This window comes from Panthera tigris, chromosome A2 (assembly GCF_018350195.1).
Source record: "Panthera tigris isolate Pti1 chromosome A2, P.tigris_Pti1_mat1.1, whole genome shotgun sequence".
NCBI lineage: Eukaryota > Metazoa > Chordata > Mammalia > Carnivora > Felidae > Panthera > Panthera tigris.
In genome coordinates this window covers 134,520,177-134,535,196 of record NC_056661.1, presented here as the reverse complement: position 1 = coordinate 134,535,196, position 15,020 = coordinate 134,520,177, and the positions used below count along the sequence as shown (strand labels likewise).

Genomic DNA, 15,020 nt, shown 5'->3' with positions numbered 1-15,020 from the left:
CATTTTGTATACCTAGTCAAATACCTGCTTTCAACGTGTTGAGGGTTGACACAGGTGCTTGAAGAACAGAATGTAACATTTTGTGGTGTAAAATTTTCGACACTGTGATTAGAGTATGCACCAGTGGTAAACCTCTGAAGAATCCCAGAGCAAGCAAAGTGTCAGCTACTCCCACATAAATATAAAAGACATAATATGTGCTGGTATTGGTGAAGATCACTGCATAACTGCTATTTATACTCTTAGTACTATTCCCTTTGTCTTGAGAAGGCATTCTGCAAAGCAAAAAGAAATTGTTATTTGGCAACCAAACTTTCCCGCTGGATTTCCAATACATGTAAACAAAACTGAACTTGAGTCTGAAGAAACACAGCATATTTCATTAGCGTTAAATTATGCCTTTAATCTCATGGACTCACTACTGCAGCAAAGTAGTCAGTTTTTTCACCATTGAAAGAGATAGGATTGTTATTACACAGTCAGAAAAATACCAAATGTAAAATGCTGTTTTCAATATTTTTATTGCATTTTATGGAAACTAAACACAACTAAATCCTTTAGGAACTGACAAACAGCTGCAGAAACAGCACATGCTCACAATTTTAAACAAGAGAACTTAATTTTCCATTTCTATAATACTATGGGGAAATGAACTTTTATTCATTATTCAATATTCTTTAATAAGATCCAAATAATCAATAGAAACAAAATATAATCTGCAATAGAACATGGAATACTCACTGTCTAAGCAGCCACAACACAACCAAAGAAACAGCCACCTGGAATAAAACAATACACACTTAATTTTTCCCGACATCTCTACCTATTCATCCCAGACCCAGCTCTAACTCCACCATGACAAACAGCAAAATACACAATTTCTTTTTCCTTTCCTTTGCTTTCCTGGTCCAGCAGCTATAATAATTGTCCTAAAAATCATCCTTTGTGGTGAGAACATGTTAAGTTAGTGGAATTCAAATTTCACTGCATTAAATACTTTGCCATTTCTCTCTCTCATTCAACAGAAACTATTCATTGAATCTCACAGGAGAGCAAAATTTAATCTTTTAAATAATAAACTTTGTTCTAAGGATCCTGGGAAGATGGCGGAGTAGGAGGACGCTGGGCTCACCGCCTCCTGCTGATCACTTAGATTCCACCTACACCTGCCTAAATAACCCAGAAAACCGCCAGAAGATTAGCAGAATGGAGTCTCTGGAGCCAAGCGCAGACGAGAGGCCCACGGAAGAAGGGCCCCTCCCGAAGCGGATCTCCGAAGGAAAAGCGAGCTGAGCCTGCCCCTCCCGCCCCTGTGCACCTTGACAATCCACCCCAGCTAATATGCCAGATCCCCAGCACCACAAGCCTGGCAGTGTGCAAGTAGCCCAGATGGGCCACGCTACCCCACAGTGAATCCTGCCCCTAGGAGAGGGGAAAAGAAGGCACACACCAGTCTGACTGTGGCCCCAGCGGTGGGCTGGGGGCAGACATCAGGTCTGACTGCGGCCCCGCCCACCAACGCAAGTTATTCAAGACAGCACAGGGGAAGTGCCCCCCAGTCCCGCAACACTCCAGGGACTATCCAAAATGACAAAACGGAAAAATCCCCATCAGAAAAAAGTCCAGGAAATGACAACAGCTAACAAACTGATCAAAAATGATTTAAACAATATAACAGAAAGTGAATTTAGAATAATAGTCATAAAATTAATCACTGGGCTTGAAAACAGTATAAAGGACAGCAGAGAATCTCTTGCTACAGAGATCAAGGGACTAAGGAACAGCCAGGAGGAGCTAAAAAATGCTATCAACGAGTTGCAAAATAAAATGGAGACAACTACGGCTCGGATTGAAGAGGCAGAGGAGAGACTAGGTGAACTAGAAGATAAAATTATGGAAAAAGAAGAAGCTGAGAAAAAGAGAGATAAAAAAATCCAGGAGTATGAGGGGAAAATTAGAGAACTAAGTGATGCACTAAAGAGAAATAATATAGGCATAATTGGTATTCCAGAGGAGGAAGAGAGAGGGAAAGGTGCTGAAGGTGTACTTGAAGAAATAATAGCTGAGAACTTCCCGGATCTGGGGAAGAAAAAAGGCATTGAAATATAAGAGGCACAGAGAACTCCCTTCAGAGATAACTTGAATCGATCTTCTGCACGACATATCATAGTGAAACTCGCAAAATACAAGGATAAAGAGAAAATTCTGAAAGCAGCTAGAGATAAAGGTGCTCTAACATATAAAGGGAGACCTATAAGACTTGTGACCGATCTCTCTACTGAAACTTGGCAGGCCAGAAAGGAATGGCAGGAGATCTTCAATGTGATAAACAGAAAAAATATGAAGCTGAGAATCCTTTATGCAGCAAGTCTGTCATTTAGAATAGAAGGAGAGATAAAGGTCTTCCCAAACAAAAACTGAAGGAATTCGTCACCACTAAACCAGCCCTACAAGAGATCCTAAGGGGGATCCTGTGAGACAAAGTACCAGAGACATCGCTACAAGCATGAAACCTACAGACATCACAATGACTCTAAACCCATATCTTTCTATAATAACACTGAATGTAAATGGACTAAATGCGCCAACCAAAAGACATAGGGTATCAGAATGGGTAAAAAACAAGACCCATCTATTTGCTGTCTACGAGAGACTCATTTCAGACCTGAGAACACCTTCAGATTGAGAGTGAGGAGATGGAGAACTATTTATCATGCCACTGGAAGTCAAAAGAAAGCTGGAGTAGCCATACTTATATCAGACAAACTAGACTTTAAATTAAAGGCTGTAACAAGAGATGACGAAGGGCATTATGTAATAATCACAGGGTCTATCCATCAGGAAGAGCTAACAATTATAAATGTCTATGCGCCGAATACAGGAGCCCCCAAATATATAAAACAATTACTCACAAACATAAGCAACCTTATTGATAAGAATGTGGTAATAGCAGGGGACTTTAACACTCCACTTACAGAAATGGATAGATCATCTAGACACACGGTCAATAAAGAAACAAGGGCCCTGAATGATACATTGGATCAGATGGACTTGACAGATATATTTAGAACTCTGCATCCCAAAGCAACAGAATATACTTTCTTCCCGAGTGCACATGGAACATTCTCCATGATAGATCACATACTGGGTCACAAAACAGCCCTTCATAAGTATAAATGAATTGAGATCATACCATGCATACTTTCAGACCACAATGCTATGAAGCTTGAAATCAACCACAGGAAAAAGTCTGGAAAACCTCCAAAAGCATGGAGGTTAAAGAACACCCTACTAAAGAATGAATGGGTCAACCAGGCTATTAGAAAAGAAATTTAAAAATATATGGAAACAAACGAAAATGAAAATACAACAATCCAAACGCTTTGGGATGCAGCGAAGGCAGTCCTGAGAGGAAAATACATTGCAATCCAGGCCTATCTCAAGAAACAAGAAAAATCCCAAATACAAAATGTAACAGCACACCCAAAGGAAATAGAAGCAGAACAGCAAAGACAGCCTAAATCCAGCAGAAGAAGACAAATAATAAAGATCAGAGCAGAAATAAACAATATAGAATCTAAAAAAACTGTAGAGCAGATCAACAAAACCAAGAGTTGGTTTTTTGAAAAAATAAACAAAATTGACAAACCTCTAGCCAGACTTCTCAAAAAGAAAAGGGAGATGACCCAAATAGATAAAATCATGAATGAAAATGGAATGATTACAACCAATCCCTCAGAGATACAAACAATTATCAGGGAATACTATGAAAAATTATATGCCAACAAACTGGACAACCTGGAAGAAATGAACAAATTCCTAAACACCTACATGCTTCCAAAACTCAATCAGGAGGAAATAGAAAGCTTGAACAGACCCATAACCAGTGAAGAAATTGAATCAGTCATCAAAAATCTCCCAACAAATAAGAGTCCAGGACCAGAGGGCTTCCCAGGGGAATTCTACCAGACGTTTAAAGCAGAGATAATACCTATCCTTCTCAAGCTATTCCAAAAAAGAGAAAGGGAAGGAAAACTTCCAGACTCACTTTATGAAGCCAGTATGACTTTGATTCCTAAACCAGACAGAGACCCAGTATAAAAAGAGAACTACAAGCCAATATCCCTGATGAATATGGATGCAAAAATTCTCAATAAGATACTAGCAAATCGAATTCAACAGCATATAAAAAGAATTATTCACCATGATCAAGTGGGATTCATTCCTGGGCTGCAGGGCTGGTTCAACATTCGCAAATCAATCAATGTGATACATCACATTAATAAAAGAAAAGATAAGAACCATATGATCCTGTCAATCGATGCAGAAAAGGCATTTGACAAAATTCAGCAACCTTTCTTAATAAAAACCCTCGAGAAAGTCGGGATAGAAGGAACATACTTAAAGATCATAAAAGCCATTTATGAAAAGCCCACAGCTAACATCATCCTCAATGGGGAAAAACTGAGAGCTTTTCCCTGAGATCAGGAACACGATAAGGATGCCCACTCTCACCGCTGTTGTTTAACATAGTTTTGGAAGTTCTAGCATCAGCAATCAGACACCAAACGGAAATCAAAGGCATCAAAATTGGCAAAGATGAAGTTAAGCCTTCACTTTTTGCAGATGACATGATATTATACCTGGAAAATCCGATCGACTCCACCAGAAGTCTGCTATAACTGATACATGAATTTAGTAAAGTTGCAGGATACAAAATCAATGTACAGAAATCAGTTGCATTCTTATACACTAATAATGAAGCAACAGAAAGACAAATAAAGAAACTGATCCCATTCACGATTGCACCAAAAAGCATAAAATACCTAGGAATAAATCTAACCAAAGATGTAAAAGATCTGTATGCTGAAAACTATAGAAAGCTTATGCAGGAAATTGAAGAAGATATAAAGAAATGGAAAACCATTCCGTGCTCATGGATTGGAAGAATAAATATTGTCACAATGTCAAAACTACCCAAAGCTATCTACACATTCAATGCAATCCCAATCAAAATTGCACCAGCATTCTTCTCGAAGCTAGAACAAGCAATCCTAAAATTCATATGGAACCACAAAAGGCCCTGAATAGCCAAAGTAATTTTGAAGAAGAAGACCAAAGCAGGAGGCATCACAATCCCAGACTTTAGCCTCTACTACAAAGCTGTAATCATCAAGACAGCATGGTATTGGCACAAAAACAGACACATAGACCAATGGAAGAGAATAGAAACCCCAGAACTAGACCCACAAACGTATGGCCAACTAATCTTTGACAAAGCAGGAAAGAATATCCAATGGAAAAAAGACAGTGTGTTTAACAAATGGTGCTGGGAGAACTGGACAGCAACATGCAGAAGATTGAAACTAGACCACTTTCTCACACCATTCACAAAAATAAACTCAAAATGAATAAAGGACCTGAATGTGAGACAGGAAAGCATCAAAACCCTAGAGGAGAAAGCAGGAGAAGACGTCTCTGACCTCAGTCATAGCAAGTTCTTACTTGACATATCCCCAAAGGCAAGGGAATTAAAAGCAACAATGAACTACTGGGACCTTATGAAGATAAAAAGCTTCTGCACAGCAAAGGAAACAACCAACAGGACTAAAAGGCAACCAACGGAATGGGAAAAGATATTTGCAAATGACATATCAGACAAAGGGCTAGTATCCACAATCTATAAAGAGCTCACCAAACTCCACACCCGAAAAACAAATAACCCAGTGAAGAAATGGGCAGAAAACATGAATAGACACTTCTCTAAAGAAGACATCTGGATGGCCAATAGGCACATGAAAAGATGCTCAACGTCGCTCCTCATCAGGGAAATACAAATCAAAACCACCCTCAGATATCACCTCTCGCCAGTCAGAGTGGCCAAAATGAACAAATCAGGAGACTATAGATGCTGGCGAGGATGTGGAGAAACGGGAACCCTCTTGCACTGTTGGTGGGAATGCAGACTGGTGCAGCCACTCTGGAAAACAGTGTGGAGGTTCCTCAAAAAATTAAAAATAGACCTACCCTATGACCCAGCAATAACTGCTAGGAATTTACCCAAGGGATACAGGAGTACTGATGCATGGGGCACTTGTACCCCAATGTTTATAGCAGCACTTTCAATAATAGCCAAATTAAGGAAAGAGCCTAAATGTGCATCAACTGATGAGTGGATAAAGAAATTGTGGTTTATATACACAATGGACTACTACGTGGCAATGAGAAAGAATGAAATATGGCCCTTTGTAGCAACATGGATGGAACTAGAGAGTGTAATGCTAAGTGAAATAAGCCATACAGAGAAAGACAGATACCATATGTTTTCACTCTTATGTGGATCCTGAGAAACTTAACAGAAACCCATGGGGGAGGGGATGAAAAAAAAAAAGAGGTTAGAGTGGAAGAGAGCTAAAGCATAAGAGACTCTTGAAAACTGAGAACAAACTGAGGGCTGATGGGGGGTGGGAGGGAGGGGAGGGTGGGTGATGGGTATTGAGGAGGGCACCTTTTGGGATGAGCACTGGGTGTTGTATGGAAACCAATTTGACAGTAAATTTCACATATTAAAAAATAAATAAATAAATAAATAAATAAATAAATAAATAAAAAGAAGTATTATGGAAGTATAATACATGTCCACTTCACTAGGAATGTAAATCCAGTCAGGGCTTCTTTCTTAACAAAGAGAAGATAAATCATAAAGAAATAGGATACAGCAGTACTCTGACACATTTATTAAAAATTACAGAATGAGGGGCACCAGGGTGACTCAATTAGTTAAGCGTCCGACTCTTGATTTCAACTCAGGTCTCAATGTCAGGATTTGTGAGTTCGAGCCCCGTATCTGGCTATGCACAGTCAGCTTGGGATTCTGTGCTTGGGATTCTCTCTCTCCCTCTCTCTCTCTGCCCCTCCCCCTGCTTGCACTCTCTGTCTCAAAAGTAAAATAAATATTTTTTACAAAATTACAGAATGAAAACACTAAACATAGGATCTTGAAATACTCCAGTCAACAATCCCCTCTGGTTGTTGTAAGAAGCAGGAAACTGTCTCCTACTCTATTATTTGCATTTCTTCTCTAACTACTCAGTAAATGCACTGCTCAGCAGAAGCACTAGAAAGACCAACATAATAGAAATTTTATAGCCAATATCCTTGAACTTATCTAAGAACTTAGAGAAAATAGTGCTCTGTAGTAGAAAAAATGGTATAAAAATAAAAAGGTAGACTGACTCCCTTATCAAAATAACATATTAATGATATATAGTAACGAACTGAATAAGTCAACAAGTCTTTTTCAGTTTAGCACTCTGAATAAAAACGGGAAGCATATTGAACCAACCCGATGAAATCATAAAACCTAAATTGAAGTATCGTGCCTCTGAAAACTAAAAATGGATAAATCACTGTCATTAAGGAAGAAATATCTTAACCTTTCTTCAGGTTTTCTGATCATGATGAACTAAAAGAACTAAACTATCTTCCTGGATTATCATCTGTACCATGATGCATACTAATGAGATACGTCAATATTAACGAGAAAAGGGCACACTGGTGTTAAGAAGCTTAGTCTAGAAGAAAAAGTGTAAATTTGGATTCAAAGAAGTTGACAGAATTATGAACATTAGTGAATGACTTATGTAGCTATATAAATGTGCACATAATTAAAACAATTGCTATTTGTCTACTATCACCAAGGTTTTATTATTCAAAATTTTGAGAGCCAGTTCATTGACAATGGTCCCAGGACACTGGCCAAAAAGTCTCATCACATTATATTATTTCTTGCCTAGAAAATGGCATTATCAATTGTTTTTCCCATTTTAAAAGAGATTTTTTTGCAATAACTGTGGGAGCTTCACTAATAATTTATATCGTCTTGCAATTTAGTTTCTAGCTTGAAGACAAAAGACCACTATCTTCGTGATTAAGTGAGCTAGTAATAATATACACATGTGCAGCAGCTCAGAGCTCAACCACTAATTAGTTAATTAATTATACACCATTTTGAAAGGTACATAAGTTCAATTCCATGGAGCTGCATAGGACAAAGGTCCTATAAATTAAAATAAATCATCACCACATTCAGATAGGCCCATTTTTTTCTTATGTAACATGTAACTCTATAAACTGAGGATAATTAAGAATGTGACCTTTAGATGCAGAGGTTTAAATCATCAACAGTCATGAAAGGCTGGTTTGAGATTAAATGTGGCACGGGAATAGGTTTCATTCACATTAAGGTTGGTCATTTGCATGACTGGCAGAGATTAATGAGGTAAATATAAAATACATTTCAAAGCAAATTTTATTACTCTTGTAATAAATAATACACTTATGTGAGAGTGTCAAATTACCCAACTCCATATTTTTGGAGTATAAAGTATATTATATAGTATATTATATATATATTTGGAGTATTTTAAAGTATAAAAGGGATTATTGAACTTTCATTATATCTTGGTTATAGACTTGTTTACCTCAGACTATCTTGAGCTTAGTAATAATGGTATGACATTAAGGATATTAATGAGAACAGCAACTAGCATTGGTCACTATATGCCAAGCCCTACATTAAATGCTTTATAATCATGATGTCTCTTAACTCAAAAAAGGACCTGGGAAGCTGGTACTATATAACTCTATAAACTGAGGACAATTAAGAATGTGACCTTTAGATGCAGAGGTTTAAATCATCAACAGTCATGAAAGGCTGGTTTGAGATTAAATGTGGCATGCCACATTTTGCAGTCGCCATTTTGTAGATGAGGAAATTGAGGCTCAGTGTTGCTAACTACCTTGCTCCGTTTCATAGTGTTAACACAAGGTCACAGCCAAGTCAGTGTGACGCCATAGTTGGTATTGTACTAAACTGCAACTCACATCAAGCTTCCATTTGGTTTATTAATTTAAATGATGGGGCAAAAAAAGAGATACCACCATAACTTAAAGATCAAATGGAAACTGATGGTTTACCGATGAAATAGTATGCACAACTTTTTGTTATATACTTTAAGATATTTAACACTATCTTACCTGGTCAGGGAGAAGTGATGATATTTTATGTAGACCCCTTCACTGAGGTTAGAAATATCCCAACAATAGGAAAAAACATGTAGCTGTAAGATTGGGTTTCAACTACATGTACACTTATACTGTCTCAGGAGAGACGGCTCTTCACCTGAGTCACTCCCTCCCTGAAGACAGTATGGTCCTGTATGTTAGATTTAGTTTGTATATTGGGGCACAGCCTGTGGTGCTCCCTGAAATAAATATCTAGAGTAAGTAGTCATTCACAGGCTGAATCCAATCCACATGTGTGTTTTGTTGGGCCCATGTAGTGTTTCATTAGTTTGTTTTTATTTAATCAACTACCCACATTTAAAAATAGGAAAATTTTACAGAAAAAAACCTGGATTTCCATCTTATCTCAGTAAACAAAGACTTAGCGAAACTGATCTTAAATTCCCTCTTGGTAAGTCCTTTGCTGGTGCCGGGTTTCAGTTGGCCCCAGTAGACAACTGTAGGGTACATGCTTTCCATTCAGCCTCAAAGCCACTTCGCCCATAGACATTCTCTGCCAGGCCCCTTTTGGCATTTACGTGGCTGTTCCTCATTTAGAGAGAAGCCTCATCCACCATCCAGCTTTGAGAAGTTCTTATGTCCTCATGGGATTGTACTTGCAGCCTACTGTGCTGTTTGCACTTTCCTCCCTTGTTTTTTTAATGTGGTGCTGTGAAGGACAGCAGGGGTGGGCAAAGAGACCAAGATAGTGGTGCTGAATACAAACAAATTCTGTAAGCAAGAGGGCGATCTGGATCTCTGAAAGGATTGTTTCATATGGTTACTAAGCCATTAATACATATTTCATTCTGTGAAGACAAAGTCATTTAAAGGTGGTGATTCATCACTTGCATATTCAAAAATGCAATATCTAGAGTCAAATGAATTTAAAACTGAGTACAGAATAATTTTCACTGTTTAATTTCAATCCATATAATGTATATAAATCCATTCTTCTTTTTGTAGGTTTTGAACCTCTCTACTAAAAGCTCTTCATATATAAAGAGCATATATACAATATATGGAAAGAGAGATAATCCTAGCATATATAAAGAGCATATATAAAATATGCTATGTATGAAAGAGTAAAATGGCAATAGAAGAATTATATGAATCTATACATATAATCATGTAATTTAAAATTACAAATATATTGGGGCGCCTGGGTGGCTCAGTCGGTTAAGCATCCAACTTCAGCTCAGGTCACGATCGTGGTCCATGAGTTCGAGCCCCATGTCAGGCTCTGTGCTGACAACTCAGAGCCTGGAGCCTGCTTTGTATTCTGTCTGTCTGTCTCTCTCTCTCTCTCTCTCTCTGCCCTTCCCTTCCTCACACTCTCTCTCAAGACTAAATAAGAAAACAAAATTTAAAATTACAAATATACATATATATTTATGTGTGTGTATGTGTATGTGTGTGCATATCTATGTATATACCCTTCCAAACTATTCTTCATGTAACTTTAAATCACAGTAATATTTTACAACAGAAAATTCTTACCTCAGCCAGAAAAACAACTAAGCACCAAATTAGCACAAAAATCAAGCTCTTATGGACAGTAACATATCGAAGGTATGTGTTCCATGTTGTCACTGGTGGTATGCTCTCAACATCGTCAAAAAAGCACTCCTAAAAAAAAGAATCATGGTTACTACAAGGAGACAACACCGTTTCACATGACCATCGTGGTTTATTTTGAATCTTGGAAATAAAGGAATACTAGTATTCCTAGGTAAACAAATTTCAACAAATATAAACCGCTATGAATGACATGTGTGATGTCACTCTATAACCAGTATAATGTCCACTGAAGCAACACAGCTTTTTGAAAAATGAGAAATGCTGTAAGTTTTCAAAATTCTGGAAGTATATCACTGATTATACAACTGTACCAGCTTCAGACAATTTCACCATTTTAATGTTTAACAGTGTCACACCTTTTATCAAATACATTGCATCATCAAACTGAATTTTCCTAGAACTCTTCTTGATTTAACTTATTTCTTCAGGGCTCCACGGACAAACAGTTTGGAATTTTGTTGGCTATAGAAGTTTGCTAATAGACATGAAGGCCAGCTGATGTTTGAAGGTTCCTCTCTCTTTCCAGATACGACTTTTTTTTTTAATGTTTATTTATTCTTGAGAGAGAGAGAGAGAGAGAGAGCAGGAGTGTGAGTGGGGGAGGGGCAGAGAGAGGGAGACACAGAATCCAAAGCAGCTCTAGGCTCTGAGGTGTCAGCACAGAGCCCGATGTGGGGCTCGAACTCATGAACCATGAGATCATGACCTGAGCCAAAGTCAGATGCTTAACCGACTAAGCCACCCAAGCGCCCCATGACTTGTTATATAATTCTAATCTTCAGTATATTTCCCTGAAAATTTTTTTTAAATATTTTTTCAATGTTTATTTATTTTTGAGAGAGTGAGAGAATGCGTGAGCACCTGCAAACACATATGAGCAGGAGAGGGCAGAGAGAGAGGGATTCAGAAAATCCCGAGCGGGCTCTGTGCTGACAGCAGAGAGCCCGATGTAAGGCTCAAACCCACAAACTGTGAGATAATGACCTGAGCCAAAGTCAGATGCTTAGCCGACTGAGCCGCTCAGGTGCCCCTCCCTGAAAGTTTTTATTTGTCCTTTGGTAAATGCCTTTCGAAAATTTGAGAAAGAGCAGCTCCAGATAGTCCCAAAGGAAAAGATACTTTTGTTTCTTTTGAAGTCAACAAAATTCATAAGAGAATCCCCAGGAACTCTAAAAGGGGTTCCTATGAAATCGGAACATAGCAAACTAATTAGATGTAAAGACTTTTCAGGGGTATAGCTCAGTGGTAGAGTATTTGACTAAGATGTAAAGATTTTTGGAAGCAAATAAACCTGGATTTAAATCTAAGCTCCACTATTGACTTCCTGGGAGCTGCCTGAGTTTAGGCAGTGGGACTTCTCTAAACTTTAGGGGTTTTTTAATCTGTAAATGGAGATATGTACTTTCTAGGGTAGTGGGGTGACTGACATTAGGAGTGATCAGTAAATAGTTAACTATTATCAAGGCATCTGGGCGGTTCAGTCAGTTAAGCATCTGGACTCTTGATTTCAGCTCAGGTCCTGATCTCAGGGTCCTGAGAATGAACCCTGCTTCAGGCTCTACACTGACAATGCAGAACCTGCTTGGGGTTCTCTCTCTCTTCCTCTCCCTCTGCCCCTCCCCTGCTCATGCACATGCGCATACGTGCTCTCTCTCTCTCTCTCTCTCAAAATAAATAAACTTTTTTTTTTAAAGGAACTATTATCAGTTACAGAGATCATTCTTTACAACTAAATTTATAGGCTTACATTTGAGAAATTCATTCAGATTGATATAAAACCATACAGAAAAACTATCCCTTAGAAAACCTTTGTAAAATTACAGAAATACTGAAAGTATGTATTTTAGATATCACCTTTGCTGTTCTCTCATTTTACAGAAGAGGAAAAGTTGGTCCAAAGATGTGAACTGACTTGTACCCTAACCAAAATCATACTACTCTTAAATGATCTATGTACAAAATATGGCAATTCATTAAAATGCTGCCTGATTCATCCAAGGCACTTGAGGAATTTTTCTAATAAAACCCAAAACACAATAAACAAAACCCCTCCTCTTGTATATTGCTTCCTATTTGAAGAATAAAAGCATTTTATTCTTTAAAACGTAATATAAAAGGCTTTCTACCTGAAGGTTGGCATAGTATATGTTGAGTTTCATAAACCTTCTTTAAGAGAAATCTGTCCAGAGAACAAACTTTAAAGCAAATTTAAAAGATAAAAGAAAGCCCACTCTAAATTAAGGTAAGACTGATGTGTAAGCCAGAATGTGAGTTAGTCCTGTCAAGAGACTAGATGCTTACATACCTTACATAGACTACTTGCATATGAAATACTTCTTGGCTTCTAAATAACTGAAGCTATTATTTGTTTATATATTTATTTATACTCCACTTCTTTCCACAGAGATTTTAAGGTAGTAACAAAGCAGATTCATTATAATTTATAATTTTTCTAATTGATTACTGGCCTAGTAAAGGACCCAATACTAGCCCTTACGTTATATTTTATAGGAAGATACATCCATGGCCAAAGGAAATAGTTCATTCTTGTACATTTTGAAGTTGCTTACATAATTTATGGACTCTGGACTTTCTGAATCTTAAAATAATCTCCACCTTAAACCCATTATTTGAGTAAGTTTTATATCACACTATATACTGCATTTCACTCAGTTGCACTCTGTTGCAAACAAAAAACCACTGATAATTTATACATACCTTTAAATCTTCTTCGTTAATTTCTTCACTTACATCCAAGCCACTATCTAGAGATAATCGCCTTGAATATATATCCATTTCAGTTAAGTTTGTCTGAGGGGCCAGTGACATTTTTCGTGTGGATGCTGTTGTCCTTCGGTGAATGCTTTGACCTTGGTTCACAGAGGTCATCAGGTTCAGAACAGACTGCCTTCTTTGTCTCTGAAATGTGGGGCCAGCATTGACCATGTTGCTTCGAGGCAGGACAGCCTCTCCTTGCTCGCCATCTGGAACTAAGGACAGCCTTCTCTCTAAAGGCTCATCAGGATCTCCTTCGATGCCATTCATTTGTAATGGAGTCTTTTGAACAATTGAAAATTTCCTTATAGAGTTGATTGGATTAAGAATAGAGTTCTTCCTTTTTTCACCAAGCTCTCCAGTCTGTTTAAAAGATTGCTTTTTTGTTTCGTTCCAGGAGACGGCCGCATCTCCTTCCAATGAGAAACGCCGTAAAGTCTCAGTTATGATGGAATTTCTTCTTTCTGCACTAAACTGGTCAAAAGACTCATATCCCATGAGCTTGGAGCTGAAGTCAGGCCGTAGATTTTGTAATTCAGAAAATGTCCCATAAAAATAGCAGCTACCTTCATGTAAAATTAATATTTTGTCAGCTTTCTTTAAATGTTCCATCTTAGAAGTGACCAAAATCCTAGTTTTGTTAGCCATCAATTTACAGACACAGCTTTAAGAATATAAAAAGATAAAAATAAGATATCAATTGTATAAGAATTTTATTACAAGTCTATATATTGCATTGTAACATTTTGTTAATGTATTCTTGTGTAAAACATCTATCATACAACGTCATTATTATACTTAAAATACCTCTAAAAGTAAGAATAGCAATTAATTTGGTGCCTCTTTAATTATTATAGCATGAAATATGTTACTGAATTATTAGAGTATGCTAGATCATAAAATTGAGTGTTAACAGACCTAGAGTGAAATTAAATATCTGATATTAAATAAATGTTGGACTTTGAGCAAATTGGCAACCCTCTGTGTCTTGGTTTGTTCATACAGAAAATGAGAGAATTGTTAGATAACCTTTAAAGATCCCGGGGAAACGGGTGTATGCAATTCTGTGTCTTCTAAAATGTCAGAGCTTTCCTGTTCTTTACATTTTCTATTAATTTCCTTTTACATTTTAAGATGGCCACAAATTTAGTTCTCAAGAGCTTATATTAAGACTAATCTGATTTATTAAAAAAAAAAAGCAACAAACCAGAGAACTGAATAATAAATTTAACCTTCCTCTAATATAATTTCCCTTTAGTCTAAAAAGAAATCCTGACTAGAACCATCTAAGAGAGGCCACTTTCTTTTAGATATTAATACATTATATATTGTATAAAAAGAGGCATCATTCTAGATTATACTTTAACATACTAATATAGCTAACAAAGTGTATATTAGTAATAAGTTACTTATCACAATTACAGGATTGTAAAAATCTTAGGTATTAAATTTAAATTGTAGGAAAGGTGCTTCTAGGGGTAATACAGCCATTTTATAGACATAAACTTCTACATCCTCATTGCTTAAAATCTTTATTTCAGAAAAGTATAATAATTCTCTTAATAAACTACTTTATAGCTCATGAAATCATTTTGAAA

General features: G+C 37.2%; 1 protein-coding gene across 1 annotated transcript in view; it reads right to left on the bottom strand.

Moving 5' to 3' along the window:
• CFTR (CF transmembrane conductance regulator) overlaps positions 1 to 15,020 on the bottom strand; it is a 182,542-nt gene that overhangs the window by 68,390 nt on the left and 99,132 nt on the right. The window contains exons 14-17 of the mRNA XM_007089169.3: positions 13,366 to 14,086; positions 10,567 to 10,695; positions 742 to 779; positions 25 to 275 (exon numbers count right to left, since the gene is read on the bottom strand). Coding sequence (XP_007089231.1) covers positions 25 to 275; positions 742 to 779; positions 10,567 to 10,695; positions 13,366 to 14,086 — 1,139 coding nt within the window. The remainder of the gene's footprint in view (positions 1 to 24; positions 276 to 741; positions 780 to 10,566; positions 10,696 to 13,365; positions 14,087 to 15,020) is intronic.